This window comes from Ciconia boyciana, chromosome 1 (genome assembly GCF_034638445.1).
Source record: "Ciconia boyciana chromosome 1, ASM3463844v1, whole genome shotgun sequence".
Lineage (NCBI taxonomy): Eukaryota > Metazoa > Chordata > Aves > Ciconiiformes > Ciconiidae > Ciconia > Ciconia boyciana.
The window spans coordinates 146,314,745-146,336,033 of NC_132934.1; the positions used below are offsets into that span (position 1 = coordinate 146,314,745).

Below are 21,289 nucleotides of genomic sequence, written 5' to 3' on the forward strand. Positions count from 1 at the left end.
TGAGCAGCAGATCACTTGGATGCTGGAGGAGGTAGCACCTTGTTTTTCCTCTTGTTAATCTTCCTGTGGCATCTGTGGGAAGTGCTGCCAGAGGCAGGACGCTAGGCTAGATACACCTTTGGTCTGACTGTTTATGGCTATTTGTACGTTGTTGTCCCCACCTCAGAAAAGATATGAAAATAACAAGGACAGAAAGGGGGAGAGAGTTCAAAAGAGGGTCACAAGTATCTCCAGGAACTGGAAAACAAGTCATGATTTGAAGCTTAAGGAGCTCAGCTTATTTAGCTCACTGACAAGAAGCTGAGACATGACTCAAGCGCTGAGTACAGATACTTGCATACAGAAAAGAGATCTAAAACCAGGGTGAATTTCTTGTACTACTGACAAAAGGAAAAGAAAAATTCAGTGCCTGAAAGATGGTTTCAGGCAGATTCAGGTGAAGAACAGGACACAGTTTCCTAACTGGAGGCGTAATTAAACAGTGGATAACCTTCTGAGAAAAAAAATATGGACTACTGTCACTAGAAGAATAATGATGAGATGGGATCATTTTTGTCACATATCTGACAGTTGTTGCTGCTGTATTCAGAGCTGGAGCTGATCCAGGCTTTGGAAGCTGAGGATCTACAAATCCTCCATCCCTTGTTAGCCATGCAGCCATGCAGGACTGCCCACACGCCTTCCGTGTGCTTGTATTTGTAGCTGTGCAGTAAAATTATTGTAATTACATCTCATGATCTGCTTTGAAAGGCTAAGAAGGAATTTCTCCCCTATTTCAAAATATTTGCATCACAAAAAGTGATGGAATTTCACCTTCCCTTTAGACCTGAGATACCTTCTCATGTTCATAACATGTTGTAAATCATGCCAAAGCCAGATCTGGAAAAGGCAAGTAGGAGGAGATGGGTCCATCTAAAAAGGTGCTGCAGAAAGCCCTCGTTTTTAAATGCTTTTCTGGTATATGTTGTTCATGCACTGATATCTCCAGTGAATGTTGGATTTGTGTAGGCAGATTTGGGATTGTCAGCGAATTTGATTTTTATGTATGTTACTTCCTATGCAAAAAAAAAAAAAAAAAAAAAGCATTGGACTTCTTGCTGGGATGATCCAGATGTATCCCACCGCAGCAGTTCCTTATTACTGCAGGGATCCCAGGCACTGGGATAATTGGGTTTGTCCTGTTTTCTGCCAACAACACACAATAATTCAGCCTGACTAGACGCTTCCCAGTGAGAGCACTGTAACCAAATTCCACTGAAATTGCAACTGCACGGGAACATAGGCCTGTAAGGCTTAACAAGTATTCAGATGCTTTAGTTCTCTGCCCTGCCTAGCCTTAGGAGTCCTAAAATAAATCAGTGCCTTTACTTTGAATTGCAGCCTTTACTAGGTACATAAACACGTGCACTGGTACAGGGTTGGAGGCTCCTACTCTGGAGCAGCCCAGCACCTCCTCCTGTAAAAAAAAATATCTCTAATTCAGACAGAGGCTAGAAGGTGCCAAAACTCCACCCAGATCTTGCAGGCATGCTCAAGCAATACTTCGTGAGGCTGCTTTCTTTCAAAACCATGGCAGGGAAGGGAGGCTGCCTGTCCCAGGCCAGCTGGTGAGAAGAGAGAGCACTCAGGCAGAACTTGAGGCCAGTCCCTGCCTGGGAGGAGGACTCCAGCCTGCAGGTCCTCTCTCACAGGAAAATATCTGTTGCGAGGCTACAAGACAGAGAGCTGCTTGGCCGGGAGTACAGTATCTACAGCAGAGGGGAGAACAGCCCAGCTAGAAGCGGGGCTCCGACTTCTCCTTCCAGTGCTGTCTGTCTCTGTGCTTTGTTTGCTGACTTTGTGATGGACCAGTCCCAGAGGATTCAGGATTTTCCTTCTCACTGCTATGCGACCTCCAGTGCTTGCTTCTGCTCTGACTTCAAGGCAATTGGGGCGAGACTGCAAGAGGTTCTTGTGCATGAGAAGAAGGATGGTTATAACCAAGGCTTTAAGACAAAAGGGGGTAACAGATGTATCCCTGTGGAGCCCAACCCAAACCGATGCAACCTGCAGTGATTTTCCCCCCCTCAGAAGTCTGTCACATTAGGAATAGGATGAATTTACCCCAGTCTAGAGATATTCTATTGTGATGGATCATATATATGATATGATCCTCATCTATCTTCCATGCAAATGTAAGAAAACATGGTCTATGTTTTAAAAAGCAAAAATATAAGATTTTTGGCTTAGTGCCTCCTTTCCTCACTATGGGTCAGGCTCTGAGTGTCTAAGCCTCCTTGGGAGAAAGAGAAGAATGGAGAAAATGTCAAAACATGCATGTGAATGTAAAAAGATACAGCCACCCCCTCAGTCCATACACACCCTTGAGAGAAACTTCCAGCTCTGACAGGAAAGGGCCTCCCCATGCACCTTGGTGTGGTAGCTGAACCACTGACCATCTCTTTTCTGGTCATCTAGATAAACCTCCAGGTAGATAAACCTGTGTACTTGTAGCAGGTAGTTGTCTTCCTACTGCAACCCTTCTGCCACGTCTTCCCAGAAACCTCAAACTGCAGTTATCCCAAACTTGCCTACCAAAAGCCCCAGCTCTGCTGCTGATAACCCATGCAGTATAATAAGGCACAGTCATATTGAAAGCTGAAAGTGTGGGAGTAGTCTAGAATAATGTTATTTTGCTATCAGGATAGAGCAGGTGCTAATGAAGAGATGGTATTATTCACTGTCATACCAAATTGTGTAAAAACCTTTCTCCACTTAAGTAAAGCTTCCAGTAGGTTGCCTACCAGCTGTGCTTGCTGAAGGACTGAAGAACTTCAGCTCATGCTTTCTAGATTTATAAGAAAGGTTTACTGCTGATAAGGCAATAAGGCCCTCACCTCCTGGTACACACCTGGTACACACGGGAGGGACAAGGAGTTTCCCAAAGGCTGACAGAAAAACGTAGTAGAGGCTTTGTAGTAGAGGCAAGCTGGGAGAATGCTGCTGGTGTTGCTGTAAAAGCAAACTCAAATTCAAAGCCACTGAAAAATCCAAGTGAGACTGCTTGGTGTTTATTCTACTTTAAGCAAGTGGGCTTCTGTTTTTATGAATCCAAATAATTAATTCGGTGTTCTTTACAGTCATTTTGCTGGCTTGGCAAAGAAAGGGGGAAGCCTTGTTAAATCATTCTTTCTCTTCTAAGCTCATTCTTTCAAAAAGAAAAAAAAAAGGTAGCAGTTGAGATGAACAGCTAAAATTACAGAGAGGTATAATGTTATTAAAAGTGAGAAAATGACAACAGACACTTATTTCTAGTGGACATTTGATAAAGGGCTGCAGGCTTACCACCTACCAGAATGATGACATTAGTAATTTCTTCCCATATCTGTTTATTGATGAGCAGATCTGTTTTTCTACTTTCTAACATCCAACACACACCACACAATATAAAAATGGTAAAGATCTCCCTTGCTCTTCTCCCACCCTCTTCCTGCTCTCGTATGTCTGCCAAGGAAAGCATGACATGGTCTTTCTTACACCAGTGAACAGAGAGCAGGGGAGCAACCACAGCCAAAGGGAAGAAATACATTAAGACAAAGTCTGACAAGGCAGAGCAGCAAAGCAGGTGAGAGCTGGAGGATCCCTGCCATTCGCCTTGGCACTGAGGGGTGCCCTGTTTTCCCTGTTTTCATTTGCGAATGAAACAGTATGAGCAGTGCAGCATCCTCCCGTACATTCGACAAGCAGCCCACAAGCAGGGAGCCTTCTCCTGCCACTGCCCCCACCACCGGGCAGCGGTGGGACCTGTGGCTACTGACAGACACTCTCCCTTATTGCCTTTCTCCTCCATATTGGAATAAACTCCAGGGGGGTGGGGGGAGAAGGGAAAAAAAAAGTGTTTCTTGGCTCCTTAAGTCGAATAAACCCAAATGTAGATGGCTGAGTCTAAACTTTGAGTCCATGGGACCCAGATGTATTTCTAGGACTGATTTTTTGAAGCTATAACCCATGAAAAAAAATCAACACTGATGTTTGCCAATAAGTTTTCATATCTGCAAGACAGGGCATAAAATCATTTAGGAAAAAAGAATCCCTCTCCAAAACACCCCCCAAGCCCTTCGACAGACCTCACAGGAAGCCATAAAAGCAGTGCCTGCATAATTAAGTGAAGGCAACCTGTGAAATGTGGGATCTGTGTGTATGGGTGCCCACCCCGCATGCTTGAGTTGCATTCCACAATTAAACAAACTGTTTATCCACAGACTATGGCTGGAACTTTTCTTTCAGAATTATGCTGGAGAGGCTGAATTAACTTAAAGAGATACTGTAGAAAGATGACTTTTGGCTTGTTTTCTATTTTATTCATTACAATTGTGCAGTTACGTTCTTAGCCTTTATCATCATGATATTTAGTACATGCCACAGGTTCATCAGACTGCCTAATCTCGGGAGTATTGCTAATCCCCATCAAAGCCTGTTGACTGTGTAAAATGTGCATAAATTGTCACCTTTTTTAGAAGCTCTAATTACAGTCTGAATACTCATACAAATATCTATCTTTCTATCTTATCTATCCATTAGTGTATTTGACTCACTTAGAGGCTGTTAGACAACTCAGTAGAGATCCAGATTACAACCTCTGAAAGACTTCTGCAGGCAGTAAAACAGTGCTGCTACTAAGCCATCATGTACCAGCTTGAATTCTAGGCGTCAGGCTGGGTTTCTTCTGGTTTGTGCACAAATACTTTTTAACTCATTATAAAGCATCTGTCAATGGTTGCGCCTACGCAACTGAGGCCAGATTTGTGCTCTGTATTTGGAATTTCCCATTACATTGAGTTGATAAGGATGAATTGATGTACAAATGAGATTATTCTATAGGAAGAACTAGTGGAAAAGAGATCTAGTAAAAATATGATTTTAAATGTAAAAATAACAAGACATGGTACTAAATATGCATGGACTGGGTCTAGGGGGAAATAGCTTTTTATAACAGTAAGTTATTAAAGTAAAATAGCAATTTAAATACTAAGACAAACGTATTCATATGTTCTATGATTAAGAGCCTAAAATGAAGACTTTGCCATAGTGTGATGAATTCTGCTGTTCTTGGGAGAATTTGAAGGTCATGGAAATTACTTTAGGGACCTGAAATCATCAGAATTAAGACTGATCATTTAAACTGGCATGAGCTTACAGCATATGGATAAACAGCACGCACGATGTTAAATATATGCCACGGACAAGAAGTGCAATGTGTATAAATACATGGGATTACAAATTTGCATCGTACAGAATCACAGAATGCTTGGGGCTGGCAGGCACCTCTGGAGATCATCCAGTCCCACCCCCTGCTCAAGCAGGGACACCGAAAGCAGACTTTCCGGGACCATGTCCCGTCAGGTTTTGAATATCTCCACAGATGGAGACTTTACAACCTCTCCAGCCAAGCTGTTATAGTGCTCGGTCACCCTCACAGTAAAAACATGTGTTCTTGTGTTCAGATGGAATTTAATGTTTTTTAATTTGTGCCCGCTGCCCCTTGTCCTGACACTGGGCACCACTGAGCAGAGCCTGGCTCCCTCTTCTTTACTCCCCCCCATCAGGTATTTATACAGATGGATTAGGTCCCCCTGAGCCTTCTCCAGGCTGAACAGCTCCAGCGCTCTCAGCCTCTCCTCATAGGAGAGATGCTTCAGTCCTTAAATGATCTCTGTGGCCCTGCGCCGGACTCGCTCCACAAAGTCTGTATTTTTCTTGCACTGGGGAGCTCAGAATGGGACACAGCGCTCCAGATGTGAGTAGAAACGAAATGCTCAGAATGGCACAGTATCATCTAGATGGGACAATGGAGGACATCCAAGGAGGAAATTATTCATGGACTTGAAACAATTATTTTATGAAAACTGATGACAAAAGACAATAGGACACCACTGGCTGTGAAACGGGCAGTAGGAAGTTCAGCCTTACTAAAATGATCATTTCTGTCCTTCCAGAAGTTAAAATAAAAATATAATTTGATAACATAGGCGGTATTTTATATGTTTTCCTGATACACATTTTATTTGATCTTGTTGTCACATTCTGCAGGGAATAGAATAGGATGTTCTGAAAAATGTGCCAGACGGGTCTCAAGAGATTTCATTACTAAGCAACACTAAAATACTATACTGATCATTACTAAAAAAAATAAAGCCCCAAGTTAGGTCAAAATGACTCTGTTTCAGAATGTAATTTATAAGTCACCTCAGGGAAAGGTGGGAATAGGAATGTGATAGAAGTGTCTATGGCTTGGAAATGAAATGGAAGCACAGACTGTACCCACGAGGTGGTGAGACATACAGAACTGAAGATGCCTGTGAAGTTCATTTTGAGACACATAGTTTTGTAAAAGCCGTCTTCTTTGTCTTTTCAAAGCAAGTGACAGGTGGAAGGTCTTGCTTAATTTTGGAAGTTCCAGTTCATGGGGGAAAACTCTAAACGTGACCCGACTTAGAGCTCAAAAATATAAAGCAAAGGAAAAAAAACCCCACCCTTATGATTTTGCCTGAAAGTAACTTTGTGATTTTGGAGGTGTGATTCATGATTAGCATAGGCAAGGCTGCTGACTGCTTTAATAAAATAAATTGACTATTTGCAAGCTGGTATGCTAAATCACAGTCATACCAATGATCAATATAACATGAATACTAATGAACAGTTGTCCTGGTAATTCACTCAGACACAGTACCTTCACAGGATACTATTACACTGTTTAAGAAGAGCCCTGAGCTAGGAGCTGTGCAGAGTAATACAGAATGTCTCTCAAGGATGATTGTGGAGACAGCATGGCAATTTGAGCGATGCCCCTTAAAGAGCTGTGCATATTTGCCACCACACAGGCAGTATCACTGGTGACGGTGTCAGCTCTTCCCTGCCCCATCCTGCTCGCCCAAGTGGCCACGGGGGAGCAATCAGAGCAGTGCATCTATTCCCCAAGCACTGGGACCACTGCGACTGGGACTGACTCCTTGCTGTGAAATCTGACAATATAGGCACCTGGATTAAAAACCAGGCACAGCACACCAAATTGAGCTGTGTGTCCTGGGACAGCAGGTCCTCAGGCTCCACTCAGAAAAACAGAAAAAAAAACAGCAAAGAAAAAGTTTTCCCATTGGGCAGCCTGGAGCACCTCAAACGGCAACAGGCACGCAGGTGTAGACAACTAAACTGTGCCACCCATCGCTGTGGGATGCCTGCCACAGGTGACTGAAAGGGGTGACTAAACAGGGTTTGCTGCGGGGCTGTTACACGTCCAGGTGCTCCGAGGTACCAGGCAGCACCAGGTCATCTTCCAAAGTCCCTGCTCTCATGTGAGAGCTGACATTAGGGAGCTGGTGATGCCTTCCTTCTTTCGCCTCTTCCCATTTCTTCCTCTCATTGCAGTCAGTATTTATAACACAGCTTCTTCCTTTATTTTCGGATTTTGTGGTAGCTATCTCAATCTAGAACTAATCTGAGAATTGATTTTACACCACATTTAATGGTGGCTACACAATTGCTTTTCATATGGAACAGGTCAAAATCTGGTATTCCAGCCTCTGATGCTTTCTTTTTTTCTGTTACTGCTGGTATAAATATCCACTGCAAGAGGACTAGAGCAACAGAGCAGTAGGATGTGCTGGGATTACACTTAAAAATTTGAAATATCCTGGGACCTTCCTGACCCTATGTTAGTCTTCGCAGGCCAGGCATATGATAATTCCAAATCAGTTGTCCAGTTTGAGCGCTGTACTAACATTTAATGAACTTTGAATTTGCAATCACAATATTAGGCAGCTATATTAACTGCTTCATTAGAAAAAAACAGCATGGTCATGAGGAAGATGCTAGAGATTTAATTTACTTTTTGCAAGGCAAACACAAGTATCCTCCAAAGTGTGACTGACACCATTACTCACTTTGCATAGTATCTTACTCTCTAAGCAATCCCGATTGCAGTGGTCCACTCATTTTGCAAGCTGCTGCTTAATATCAGCAAAGCTAATGCGATCAGCTCTCCAGGAGTATCACTGGAGTTTCTTTTGAGAAATGCAGAGTGAATTTTACAAAATACTCCATTTGATCTTGTTGTGAAGGGTGCCTTTGCTAACGCAGTATTTTTGGCCACATCTAACATCACAGAATGAAAGTGTGACCTCATCGTAATCAACACACGTTCTTCCCACCCACCTGAGTGGCACCAGGAACTCACCTATCACAGCTAGCCTATCTGCTGAGATACCATTCAACGTATCCTCACTTATAAATCAGTATGACCTGAAACCAGCCAAGAGTTATTGGGACTACTTGCAGAATTAAATATATACCTTTGTTTCTGAAACCGGTCCCTTAATGAAGACCTTTACAATTCTCAGAAGTACTGCTACATTAATAACACTGTGCGAATGTGTAATCAATAGGTATGTAGAGATAGCAGGCTGAAATATTATTATTCAAATACTTTAATACTGCTCTGAGATTGCAATCACTAGAACTTACTGCCTACGCCAGAGGTGCAGTCATCTAAAACTCAGAAGCAGGATTATACACTCCTGCTGTGGGTCGCAGTGCAGCCCCGTATTTAAGATAAGGGGACAAAGCCTCCCAAGGCTGTCGGTTCAAACTGCCCAAGCTCAGTGATGGATACAAGGAGCCTCTCTGAGGTGATGTGTTGCCTACCAGAGGCAGTGCCATTTCGCCTGATGTCTGCCCAGCACTCAGGCACATGTCCCCTCTCTGGGAACCGGCCCCTTCCAGCCACAGAGACCCAGCCCCAAAGGTGCACACCATCTCATCTTCCCTGTACACAAGTAAAACATGCCCTTATCTACAGCCATCAGCTGACCTATTTTAGTCATCTGCTTTAGGAGGAGATTAACCTGAGCCTAAAAATATCTACTTCTCTCCCCTGACTATAAGAGGGTGAGAGTGATCAGCTCAGCTGTATACATTTACTCTGCAGAAATACAAATCTAGGAGGGAGGAATCCCAGCTTTGCTGACAGCTTTACCACTGAGATGCTTTCAGCAAAACAGCTAGCTGCTAGCACAGGCTGGCCACGAGGAGACTTCAGTGGATATGATGTGGGAACAGGGGAAAAACAGAAGGCCCTTCAGGCTTTCCTTCTTCCCACTCCTCCTTCCCTCATGTTTCTTCATGGAAGACAGCAAGAAACAACTGTTTCTTTTGAAGAAGCTTGCTGAGCTGGGACTGCAGCAGTGCTAGATCATGGCTCAGGCTACCTTGGCTCTCTCTGTAGGGGAGGAGGCTAACATGGGATCCAGCAACATAGCAGGAGGACTCCCTGGTCCAGCAGAGACTGAGGGGTCATGGAGGAGCTGCCAGACTGGAAACTGAAATCCGAGATCCAAGTTTCAGCAGTGTCTTGCAGCTTCCCCCCCAAAAAAAAACCCTAGGCAAGTCATTTTGTCATTAATCTACTGCAGTAGTACTGGGAGGCTCTAATTGAACCTAGGGACCCATAACGACAGAGGCAATAAAGGCAGGTAATGAACCACTCTATCTTTGCTCAGAAGAGACTGTAATTGCTCTTTGCCTCCTTTATCCCCACCTGCAAAATGCAGGCAGCAGAGACCTACCAACCTCACACTAGCATCATGAGAATTATTTCAGAAACATTTATGAAATGCTTACAAGCCATGGAAACAGCCACCTTAGAAAATAACACTCATTAAAAACCTGGCTTGTAAAGCAGTGGAGCAGTATTTACCCATTCGTCCCATTTACAAATAATATCCCATTTACCAGTGGCATAAACCTGCAATCCATGGCTGGCAACCGTAAGCCCTCGCTATGCCTTTTGGGGCATTACAGGCCCAGCAATGTCTGCAGGTTTGCACCCAAGGGTCATTTGAAAGCTTAAGCACATTAAGCACAGAGTCTCTGCATGTCATTTTCTACTGCTGACAACTCAAACTGAATCACTGTTTTCCTGTAATCAAGCAGTTGCGCAGCCTTTAAATTTAGGCTGAAATCTCCAGAGTGGGAAACACATGCTGATGTTTGTACCATCAGCAAAGCACCTGGATCTCCATGCTGCTCTGCCACAATCATGTCTAGACCTCTTTCAGGCGAGATAAAAAAACCCCCACTGCTGAGTATCTCCACACCAACTTCTTCCCCTGCCTGAACTTTTCTTTCCTTGAGCTTGAAAACACCACCGGTTGAGCTTTTCCCTCCCAAAAAGCCTGATGCACATGGGCCACCTCCTGATGAGGAGGCTGCTCTCTGGGCAGGCGGCACGCAGCCTTTCAGCCGTGGCCGCTCGAGGGGCTCTCTGCAGCTGCTACAAAAGCTGCCACCAGCGCCCCTGGGAAGCACTCCTTACCGACACGGAAAAGGGTTTCATTAAAGGCGATCCTGCCTGCGTGGCGGCTGCTCTGCACTGGTAGGGAGCCAAGTCCTTGGCCGCTGCACGTTGGCAGAGTTTGCAGCCTGGGGTTAGCGCCGGCTGCGAGTCGGATGGGGAAGACAACAGCTTTTTTGGATCACGTGGCAAATGCCCTGTGCGAGGAATTGTTCTTTCTGACTTCCCTTTTTTGCTCTGCTATGAACCTAAGGGGGAAAAACTCCCTGGCTTCTGAACAGGGGGTGACCAGAAGTAGGAACTGACTGACCCAGAGCTGGGCAGTGTTTCACACAGCAGCGATCACAGCCCAGGAGGACTGGAAGGTAGCAAACACCACGTTTTTAATGTATTTTTAACATTATCTCAGTGCAAACAGTAACCATGTATATGTGACAAGGTCTTTGAAAAGTTAATTAATGACAGTGACTGCAAATGCTTAAAAAGAATACTAGCACAGTTTCTCCAGCCTTTTCTGGGAAGTCCTGAATGTGTGTCATGGTAATGGGCGAAGAAAAACTGACTGATCTGGTAATTTGAGGGAGCTTTTAGAAAGGGCCCTTTTCCCTTTTGTCACACTAAACGGTATCACTTCTATGGGAAACCTACCAGACGAGTGAGAAGTTAGGGTCATATCCACTTGCAAGTTCTCATGCAGACTAGGGTCCCATAACAACAGCTGCTGCAGAAACCCGCACCATGCAGTCCAGGCCCAGAACCCCATGTTTTAAATTCTAAGTAGACTCCTGTTAAGAAAGCTTCTTAAATCTCTGAAATACTTGAATATTACAGCATTTTCTTTTACGCACCATGCTTGCTGAATCTTCTGCCCTTTGGGAGATCCAGGCTGCATCGCTCCACATTGACTGTGGGACTCAATGCAAGGTTGAACCTGCTGGCAGCACTGACTGCTCAAAATGCTGGCTAAAAAGGTGTCCATATTGCTATAGATGCATATCGAAATTAGTACAGGCTATGTTGCACCACCTGTGAGAAGGCTTAAGCGTCTCTTGGTATAACCCACTCCAGTCAGTGCAGGAGGAACAACAGAGCTCATACAAGATCCTTGCAGAAATGGTAAAGTTGTCCCTACACTGAAGAGCCCTACTGACTTTTATTAAGATCCCTTGAAAAATGGGACTTGCAGCAGAAATAGCTCAAATAGTACCTAGGAGAGATACAAAAGCTTGCCACCAACGTAAGTAACACCCAACTAATCTACAGCAGTGACTGTTCTTCTGAACAAAGTACAACAGAAGTATGTATTTCTCAGCTAGCGACGTAGAGAAAAACAGAATTCTAAGTTACTCCGATCAGGGTACAATATACTCATCTACATCTGAGCTAGTATTGCAGAAAAATAGGAACCTCTATAATATTATAGGAACCTCTAAAATATTATTCATCTCATCCTTAGGCAGTTATCAAAAGTAGTTCTAATGAACCACACTACAGAAGTACTTATTTCCTTTCAGTGGCCATAAAGGGAGTCTAGATAACTAACTGTGACGTATTTGTTTCTCTAAAATTGTCACAGATCCATCCTGTCCATTTTCCAAGGTTTTGCTGTCAATGCAATGCTTTTGATATGGACCAAACAAACCACCCTGCTTATTCTGCAGCAGAGCATTTCCATGTCCCAGAACAGGTAAGAGCTGCAGAAGATCTGGGGGATTCTAGGGGAGCCTCGTGGCTCTAGGGAATCCCTATGATTTTGTGAGTGTGTTTCAGTCAGGAATCTGTGTATTAAGGACTTCTGAACTAAAAGATTTAATTTTTTAAACAACACAGCTCCACGACTAGTCATGTGTCCACGATTTCAAGCAAACTAGAGGCAATACCATTAGGTGGTCTCCACCTCCTCCACTCATTCTAAGGGTTGTATGGAAAATTAGTTCAGGCTAGATGCCTATGCTTTACTAGCTAAACTTAAGTAAAATTACATCCCTGGTCCAAGCTAGTTGTCTAGGCCGCCTGTCTGATGCTGCCACAAGCATCCCTTTCAGCATGTATGGAGACCTAGCTTCTAAACAGCTAAAAATTAGGGGAGAATTACAATCAAAGTGGTGGTTAGTAACTGGTGGTAACATGGGGAAGAAGGAGTGAGCAGAGAAATATATCAAATGTCTTAGAAATATTGAATTTTAGTATTCACCTAGCTTCACCTTATTTTAGTCATTTAGGCGTTCATTGCAATGGAGGAGGTGTCTAAGTAAGCAGTGATAAACCTTAGGAAAATGTAAGAGAAGACGTTACATGAGTGAGCAGCACGCCTCCCTTGACTTCAAGGAAAGCTTCTATACACTGCATAAAGGCTAAACCTATCATTTCTATATCAACTGGCTTTTGCCTTAAATTGCAAAATCAAACTTAGTCTTGAACTTGGCCGCTCAGCATTTCACAGAGAACCTCCCTGGCTCTTTCCATGTGCCCTTTCATAAAGAAGGCACTAACACTTTCCAGCAGAGTCAACAAGCTGCGCTGCCTGTCTCTGCTTCAGGAATGGGCTCAGGAGCCTCTTCTGGCCAGCTGATAGAGACGAGTAACAGAAAAGCTCTGCCTCTCCGTGTGAGACTGCAGTTCCAGCTCTCCCTGGGAGCAACCGAGGAAAACCTACCAAAGAGCCGTTTCCCCTTTTCAAAGTCTCCTAAAATTAGCATTTGTCTTTATTTATTATTCATTTAATTATATTCTTATACAAGACTTTTACCCACAGGTTTTGAAAGGCTGAATACATTCTTTATCACATTTTACTAAACCAGAATTAGAGTCTGTTTGGAGAGACTCTGTTTTGAAGTTCTCTCTCCCTACCTGCAGTTCTCCTGCAGCTTCACAGGTGCTAACTGGGGGAAGCAAAAAAATCAGGAAATCGCCTGTAGGTGCCTTCACCTCAGTGCTATCTCAGCTAATTCTCAGCATTATAGAGAAGCTTCACCATCAGGGGAATTTTCTTAAAATACTTTTTTTGGAGAAATGTCTCAGTGGCTGTAGGTGCACGGATAGTTGGTGAACAGAGAGTGCCTTAATGTTAAGTGTTGCAATAAAATCCTGGGATACTGATGAAGTTACTGTCTCCTCATTACTCTGAGTTCACCAGCCTTCTTAGAGGAAAATAATTTGGGCATGTCTCCTGCCACAGAGATAGCACTTTCCTTTACCAAAGGCCATAGCAGACACCATGACTCAGTTTGAGCTGTTAAAAAGGAGGATGTACATAACCATGTTAACTACTTTCTTCACATGCTACAAATTTTACCTAGTGCTGTTTTCTCACAGTCAGAAAATTCCCTTTTTTATCTACAGTGATCAACCTTCGCTGTCTACATGGCCAAATTAAATTCATCAGGAATAAGCACCAGGCCCGTTTTTCCCCTGCTCATGAGCTAGGGGATCTCATTATTTTCAGAATATTCATTAGACTCTCTACTTTAAAAATAGTAGGGCTTTTTTTGCAGCCAAGTGACTAGTGGGCAGCAGATTCATGCATTTATCTGTTCCACAATACAAGATCTGATAACTACATGTACTCAGACACCGTGCCTTCAAGAGACAGTTGCCATAAATAGGCTCCACCTTACAGTATTTGACATTGTCAAAGCACTGGTTAACATTCACTAAGAGCAATTAACTAATTCATCTTCAGGGCATCCCTGTGAGCTAGGTAAAACTGATATAATTAACGCATGAGTAAAATGAGATTTAGGAGTTAAGTCAGTTGCTTGGGCAGAGGCCTTCATGGTCTAGTGGATTAGACATCTGTCTCTCCAACCAAAGAAGTTGAGTCTAATCCTTTTTCTGACATTGATTTGCTGTGTGACCTTACAGAAAGTCAATTAAGTTCTCTGCCTCAGCTGCCCTAGAGATAATGATGCTTACCTACCCAGTGACACATGGGTGTTTGGAAACTGTACTAAATGATACTTTTAATGTACTCTTAAGGCCTATCAGTGGAAGCGGTGAAACATTAAAGCTTCCTAGCTTTAATGTCCTTGCTGTCTTATCTAATTCCTCCTCCCCACACCAGAAATAGCTTGGGGGTAAGGAGGCATTTCTTAGGCTAAGACGCTGCTAGCGAAACTGTGGCTGGCATCAGAAAATTTCATCAGATCCTGTTTGACCAGCAAATTTATTTAGAGTACAGGTCAGCACTAGAATTGCAACGGAAAGTTTATTTTAAACTCGGCCATGGAAGAAAACAGCATCCTTCCCATGCTGCTGTGAGGTAATGAACAGAGTGCCACAGCCATCCCCACTGAGCACCCCTGGTCTGAAGGGAGCAGAGCCTTTTTGCAGAGACCCAAGGGCCTGCACTCATGCACCGTCCCCAGTTCCCTTGTACCTCTAAATGAGATTTCTGCAGGACGATTTCTACAGGGGGCCTTATCGCTAGCAGGGATGCAAGCCCAGAGGGACAGTACCCATGTACTTGCAACTCCTGGAGCAGACCCAACTGATCTTGCCATCTCTGAGCACTGGGGTGTTGTACTTAAGAGGACGACAACTAAAAGCTGCTCTGTTCAGTTCATTAGAAGCTATCCTTGAACTTCTGGCCTCTAGCCAGCAAAGCTTTTCATGACATGCCATAGGGCATTAAGAAGTATTACTTCTGTAGTTGGTATTTGAACTGCCTGGCAGGTATCTCAGCTGGTGGTGTGTGCATGTAGCTTAATATCCCTTTTCCCATATTTGACCTTGCTTTTAATTATTTCTACAAAATATTCTGTTGCTACATATAATGCTGCCTAGGCCCATAAAATCTCCCACAATTCTAATATAGCAAGAAACCAGTCAAACGGGACATAAGAATTCAACATTTACCTTTATTTCTGTGAGCAAGATTAACATTCCTTCTCTTTAATACTGAAGGAAATGTCAGGGCTTTTTCTCTTTTGCTTGCTGAATTATAGCAAGTGCGGTGAACGCTCCTGCAGCCAGAAAAATAATAACCTGCTCCTGCCTCTGATGTGGCACCGATGCTTCTTGGCATCCTTTCTGCTGCCGATCCGCCCGTGCACCGGCTGCTTTGTTCTGCTGCCCTGCTCTCTCCACCCTCTGACCAGTTAGCACTTGTCTCTTCTCCACCCTCCCAGCTCTATTGATAATGCATTTAACATTTACTTTGATGCTATTCCTTGAGGCTTTTCAAAATCCTTCTTGGAAAGAAGACCATTAAAAAGAAACCCTTTGGGGAAAGACAGGGAGGAAAGCTAAAGCAGAAAGGGCATGTGCTTGTGTATAATCTACCCTGTAGGCTTTGTCTTGCTGCAAGCCTGAAGATGACTTAATGCAAACCTGGATTGCTGTAAATAGGGACTAAATATTGTATTCTCCTGAAATATATCTGGGCTAATTCAATAAACCCTGGCTTATTGGCTGCTACTTGTGCAAACATCTGCATATTAAATCACAATAAATTACTAATGAGCTCTCAGATCAGTAATACAGATATTCCCAAGGCTGAAAGATTGTCTATAGCTTGTCCCTAACTGCAGAGGCTACCGGTATGGACCAGCATGGGCCAAATGGCTCCATGTCTATACACTCTGGAAGAACTTAAAGGTGACTTGTAGTAGCTTATAAAATATACCCTAGGATTGTGTACTGAGCATGGCAAGGAGCATGAATTAAAACCATATTTAGCCCTCACATGCCTAAATATGACTAAAATATGACTTTTCAGTGTTGGTTTTTCCCTGGGTTAAAATTACCTGTGTGCTAATAGGTGATTAATACGTAACACATTTGGCACAAGCAGAACATATAATTGCATTCAGACAGATTGTTGGGTCTTTTTCAATGCTATTGAAGACTGTATTCCTCCTAAGTGTTTGTAGCTTATCTAGTAATGTTATCTCCTGCACTTGCATATTTGGTTGGGGTTTTTATGTCTTACTATATGGAGAGTTAGAACCTGTACCTTCCTGCACCTAGTCTACTAATGCATTGAAGCATCCTTTTAACTTTAAGGTTGCGCTTCAGATCTCTGGTGCATCAGGCTCTTTGTTTAAATATATATCTTTTAGTTTTATATTGTATATTTTGCAAGATTTCATAAAACTACCCAACATCCCAGTTCTATAGTCTGCACTAGAGACCAACAGGTGTGACTTCAACTTTATCTAGCAATACAGTAAATAATATGTAATACCAGGAAGGATAACTTATTTTTCTTTTCCATCTTAATTCTTTCCAGTAGCTTTTGTTTAACCTTATTTACAAATAATGACATTTTCCTGTGAGATGCTTTCCCATTTTCAAGTTTGGAATGAAATGGATGGTTTGCATATAATTTTTTAAGTTGAGCGTAAAGGTGTACAGACTTTCAGATTTATATTGGCTTTGCTGTAAATTAATGTTGCTGAAGTAAATGGACACACTTGAACCTGCAGTGACCTTGTAAAATACTGGTGGCTATTCAGATGAAACTAGGTCTATCTGGATTGGAAGAGGGAAGGGAAATCATCTTAAGTTTGGTAATTTGGTAATCGTTACTGTAAACAGTGTTTTTACTTCTCAGTATGATCACTAGAAGACAATGCATAGCCAGTATTAAACCAGGGCAGATACAGACGATAAAGGCAAAGCTTAATCTTGCTAGGATTAGTGACTCTAAATTGATACGACTGAAAAAACATTGAAAAATGCTGAAGTTAGGTGGCTTCAGGGACCAACAAAATGCCTGGCGTGGTAATTTTCAAAAGTCTTTAGAGACACTGATTGCACCTGGAACCTCTGATTTGATTACTGAAATAAAAAATGTCTACTGTAGTAGCCTCATCTGTACTTTAATTAAGAGCTTTGTATGTAAATATAACCATCTGATCCCCTGAGGTTATTTTTAAAGTAGGCTTCTGGCAAGGCAGCAGTGTGGTGGATTAGAGGCTTGGAATTGAGGAAAAATCATCGTTCAGCATACAGTTTAGAATAATGTGTGCATATATACAAATACATGTGTATGCAACATCATGTAACAAGATACAGGACTGGATTTATTAAGCCAAATGGAAAGATATTTCCTCTTTTAATATTCTAGATCTCTTTTAGTATATGCGATGTAGATATTGCACTGCAGTTTGATTCACGTTAAGTACCACAATAGCACATCAATCTGATATTGTCCAATGAAAGCTCCATTTTTCTACAAATGTAAAACCAAGTTATCAACTTACCTGTCTGCATCTACTACTCCATCTAACAGTGGCTGTTATGCTTGATGTGGATATATCAATCATCAGCTCACTGTTTATCACGGAGCATGCAAGCATGAGCTGAGAAGCGGCAGTGCCAGATAGAGCACACTCATCGAAAATGAGCAGCAGGGTAGCAGCAGGGGTGGCGGACTGGGCGTGCTAATGAGCAATGTTAAAAGGGGAGGGGAGGGTAAACGATTCATACAAGACATGGCTGAAGGTGAAAAGACAGGTAAAAGACGGACAGAAAAGATGGATTTTTCCAGTTCTTATTTCAGAAGACAACTTACAGCTTCCAAATTTTAATGGGCAAGCATGTGCATCCATGGGGAAATCTTCAAGCTGCATGGGACATTCAGCAGAGATGGTCAATCTGTGGGGGAGTAAAAAGAAAACACATACATAATTTTTTTTCGGTGCCTTGCCTTTAGGCCTCTCACCACAATATGAGTGCTGACACAAGCAAGCTTTTTCAGAAGGCTCCTTGCTCCTGCTGAAATCACAGCAACCCCCTGTTAAACTGAATGTGAGATAAGCCAGGTGCACCACTGTGTGTGCATGCTATAGGCCTTATCTAGTAACACTGAGACACGTGAACTGATTTTATTTATGTAAGCTGTTTCAGTAAGATCATTCTTTCTTGTTAGTACGTGAAAGAACTCCTGTGCTGGAGCTTCTGCCATGTACCATATTCTTATCTGCTTTCTGGAGATACTGTAACCGGACTAGGAATTTGACTCCTCAGTATAGCACGGTTACAGACATAAAGAAGCATCGACTTTATATATAGATGTAACTATTTAAATAGATAAAAATAATATTTATAAATAAATAAAAGTATATAAAATAAATATGTATATCTATATAAAAAGTCATATATAAAGTCAATTACATATCTATATCTATATCTATATCTATATCTATATCTATGACTTTATATAGCACTAGAGTTAGTTTTCGTGGAAATCACATGGTATTGGGACAGTCCAATTGTGAATTACCTGGGCACCTTGTCAGGAAAAAACACCAGGATCATTTTCCCCAGCATATGGCCTGGGGAAACAATTCTATCCTGGACTGCCCTGCCACTACATGGAAATTCTTGAGCTATAGTGGACATACAGGTAGGGAAGGAAAAACTCTTAGAAAAAAATAGACATATCCTATGGATGTGCTGTATGACTGACAGATCAAGCTGAACACAAAGTCTAAGGTAAACTTCTGAGTAGTGCATATGTTATATTGATATCAAATATATCAAATATATCAAATACATCAAATATATCAAATATATCCAACATAGCCAAAGCTTACTTTTCTAGGTCCACGCAGCACATAGCACAATGACAACCTGTTTTGATTAGGTCATTTTGATATTTGCATAATACAGATGGTTTTCTCAGGATAGTGAGGATGCAAATCTCATTTTACATTATGAATACCCTTATGGCTTTCTCGTTTTATGCTGCTATTCTGCTTCAGAGGCAACAGACCAGAGACACTCAAAGCCTCACAGACTGCCTGGTGCTGGGGTGATGCAGAGCTCTGCTGGAGGGCAGCCTGGTTCCTCACCAAACTGCTGCCTGGGGGGCAAAAATCTGCAAAGAAATCCACAACACCCTACTACCAGAATGCAAAAGTACTCTTTCCTATCACAACAGCCGCACGTAGCTATGCTCCCTGGCTATATATACTCACCGCTTCATATTAGCACACCGAAGTGAGTATTCTTGCTACAAGAACTTCTATCCAAAGGGATCGTAAAGGGTAACAATCTGTCTGTGTACAGATGGCACAGCGTTCAGCCAGTCCAATTCAATGGAACACAATGATGCCTTGCCGGGGCACTCTAGCTACATGGACAACAAATTGGGGGAAACAGCTCCACTCTCTGCCAATGCACAGAAATTCTGGAGCTTTACCAATAGCTGGAAATGGCAAAATAAGCACAGAGAAATGCAATAGTGTCGTTGGCTAGAGATCGTATCACGAGGATGGGCTCGGAAACAGGGAGGGAAAAAGGCAAACTGCAAACGGTAATAGAAAATGTAAAGATAATAAAACATATAAAAAGTCCAGTTCAGAACAGAGATAATGCATCATTTGGTAAGAACAGACAGGAAGTCTACAATATAGAAAAGAAATGACTGAGGCCTGAGATACCTGCCCTTAAGCAAAACTGTTCTTGGACTTTGTTTTTGTAAAAGAAATTTTAAAATCACTAAAATACGGAGTTGTCTGCAGTGGAGACTGCCCTTGGACACCAAAGCCAGCAAAGCCACAGTCCCTGAGAGTGCTACATGGATGAATTTAACAAACTGGTTCTAGTAGTATTCCATCCAGAACTTGCATCCTTTTCATAAAAATCACTCTATGGGTACTTTAAGACAAGGCTGCCATCCCTCTAGTGCATCATTATATTTTCTGTACTAAGTATTGCAAATTTAATTTTCTTGATAAATTCAGAAACCTTCCTCCAAGTGCCATAAGAACGCTGACGTGTTTTACTGCAGTCCATCTCCTGTCTCTTTGCCTACCAACAGTTCAAGTATGCTGTTTCAAAGGCTGCAGCTTGACAACATTTTAATACACATACTTGTCATCTGCAAACCTCCAAGGAAGGGATCCCTATATCCATCTTACCAACAGAGCAGCTATGAAATCAGGAAGTGAAGGGAGATTCAATGCAGAATTGTGAATAAGACCTTCTGTTTCATCAGATTGTCCTATGAATTGTATCCTGCTCCCTGCATCTCTGGAAATAACACTTGTGCATAAAGAGGAAGGCTGTAGACATTCCTCAACCATAAATGTGCAAGAGAAGTGAAGATGAGGTGCACAGAGACTGTGACCCAGTGGAACTTAATTAAGTCCCTCCAGAAATTATTTTTTGCCAGTCTTAAATGAAAGGGTAGCACATAAGGCTGGAGGGCACCTGGCTGCCACTACCTGACTCAGAAGCCACAAAGACCTTGGTGGTGCCAGGGCTACTCCTGTGCCCCCTCTGAATCCCTCATGCAGCAAAAGGTGGCACATCCCTTAAAAGGATGGTGCCTGGTGCAGTCTTCTGGGTCTAGCCCAGAGGTAGGGAGAACCAAGTTTAGCAGCTGCAAGCGTGCTTGGGTACAGCCTTTCCTTTCATTAACATGAAATCTTTGGATGAAGAAGTTCCTTTTGCTCTTTATCAATGATGTCTGCATGCTTCTTTCCTTTTCCTGTGCCTCCATCCTAGGGCCACTCTTAGTCTGGCCATCTTGAACAGATGAACCGGCTATACCTATTTGTTACATGCTATTCTTAAAAAGTATGTAGCTGAGCCTCTTATGTAAATTTAAAATGCTCAGTGAACACTCTCCTAGCTACCTCTTATGAAGCATGCGTTACCCAAGGCTTGTGAAGCGTCTTGTAATGGGCAACACAACAGAAAACTTGACTGTGGGTTCTGATACACCACATAAATGTCACCACCCTGAATTTCTGCAGAGTGCTCTGTGCCCAACAGTAGCTTTTTTTCATTACTGTGTGAGGACCTGAAAAACAGAGGCACTAAATTGACTCCTGGTTCAAAGAGACTGGATTTTCTACTGCATGCAGAAAAAAAAAACCAGCACAGCAGCCATCTCTTACACTCTGGGGGCTGGAAGCATGGGTCACTGCACACAGATTTGCTCCTAGGTGCTGACTACAAACTATATATTCACATCATAGCTCCAGGAGTCACAAATAAATTGAT

The 21,289-nt window shown here is 42.6% G+C and overlaps 1 protein-coding gene across 11 annotated transcripts in view; it reads right to left on the reverse strand.

Moving 5' to 3' along the window:
- GABRA5 (gamma-aminobutyric acid type A receptor subunit alpha5) overlaps positions 1–21,289 on the reverse strand; it is a 58,776-nt gene that overhangs the window by 11,969 nt on the left and 25,518 nt on the right. For all 11 annotated transcript variants that reach the window (XM_072849629.1, XM_072849627.1, XM_072849628.1 and 8 more), the window contains one exon: positions 17,847–17,929. In XM_072849629.1, the coding sequence (XP_072705730.1) occupies positions 17,847–17,929 (83 nt within the window). The remainder of the gene's footprint in view (positions 1–17,846; positions 17,930–21,289) is intronic.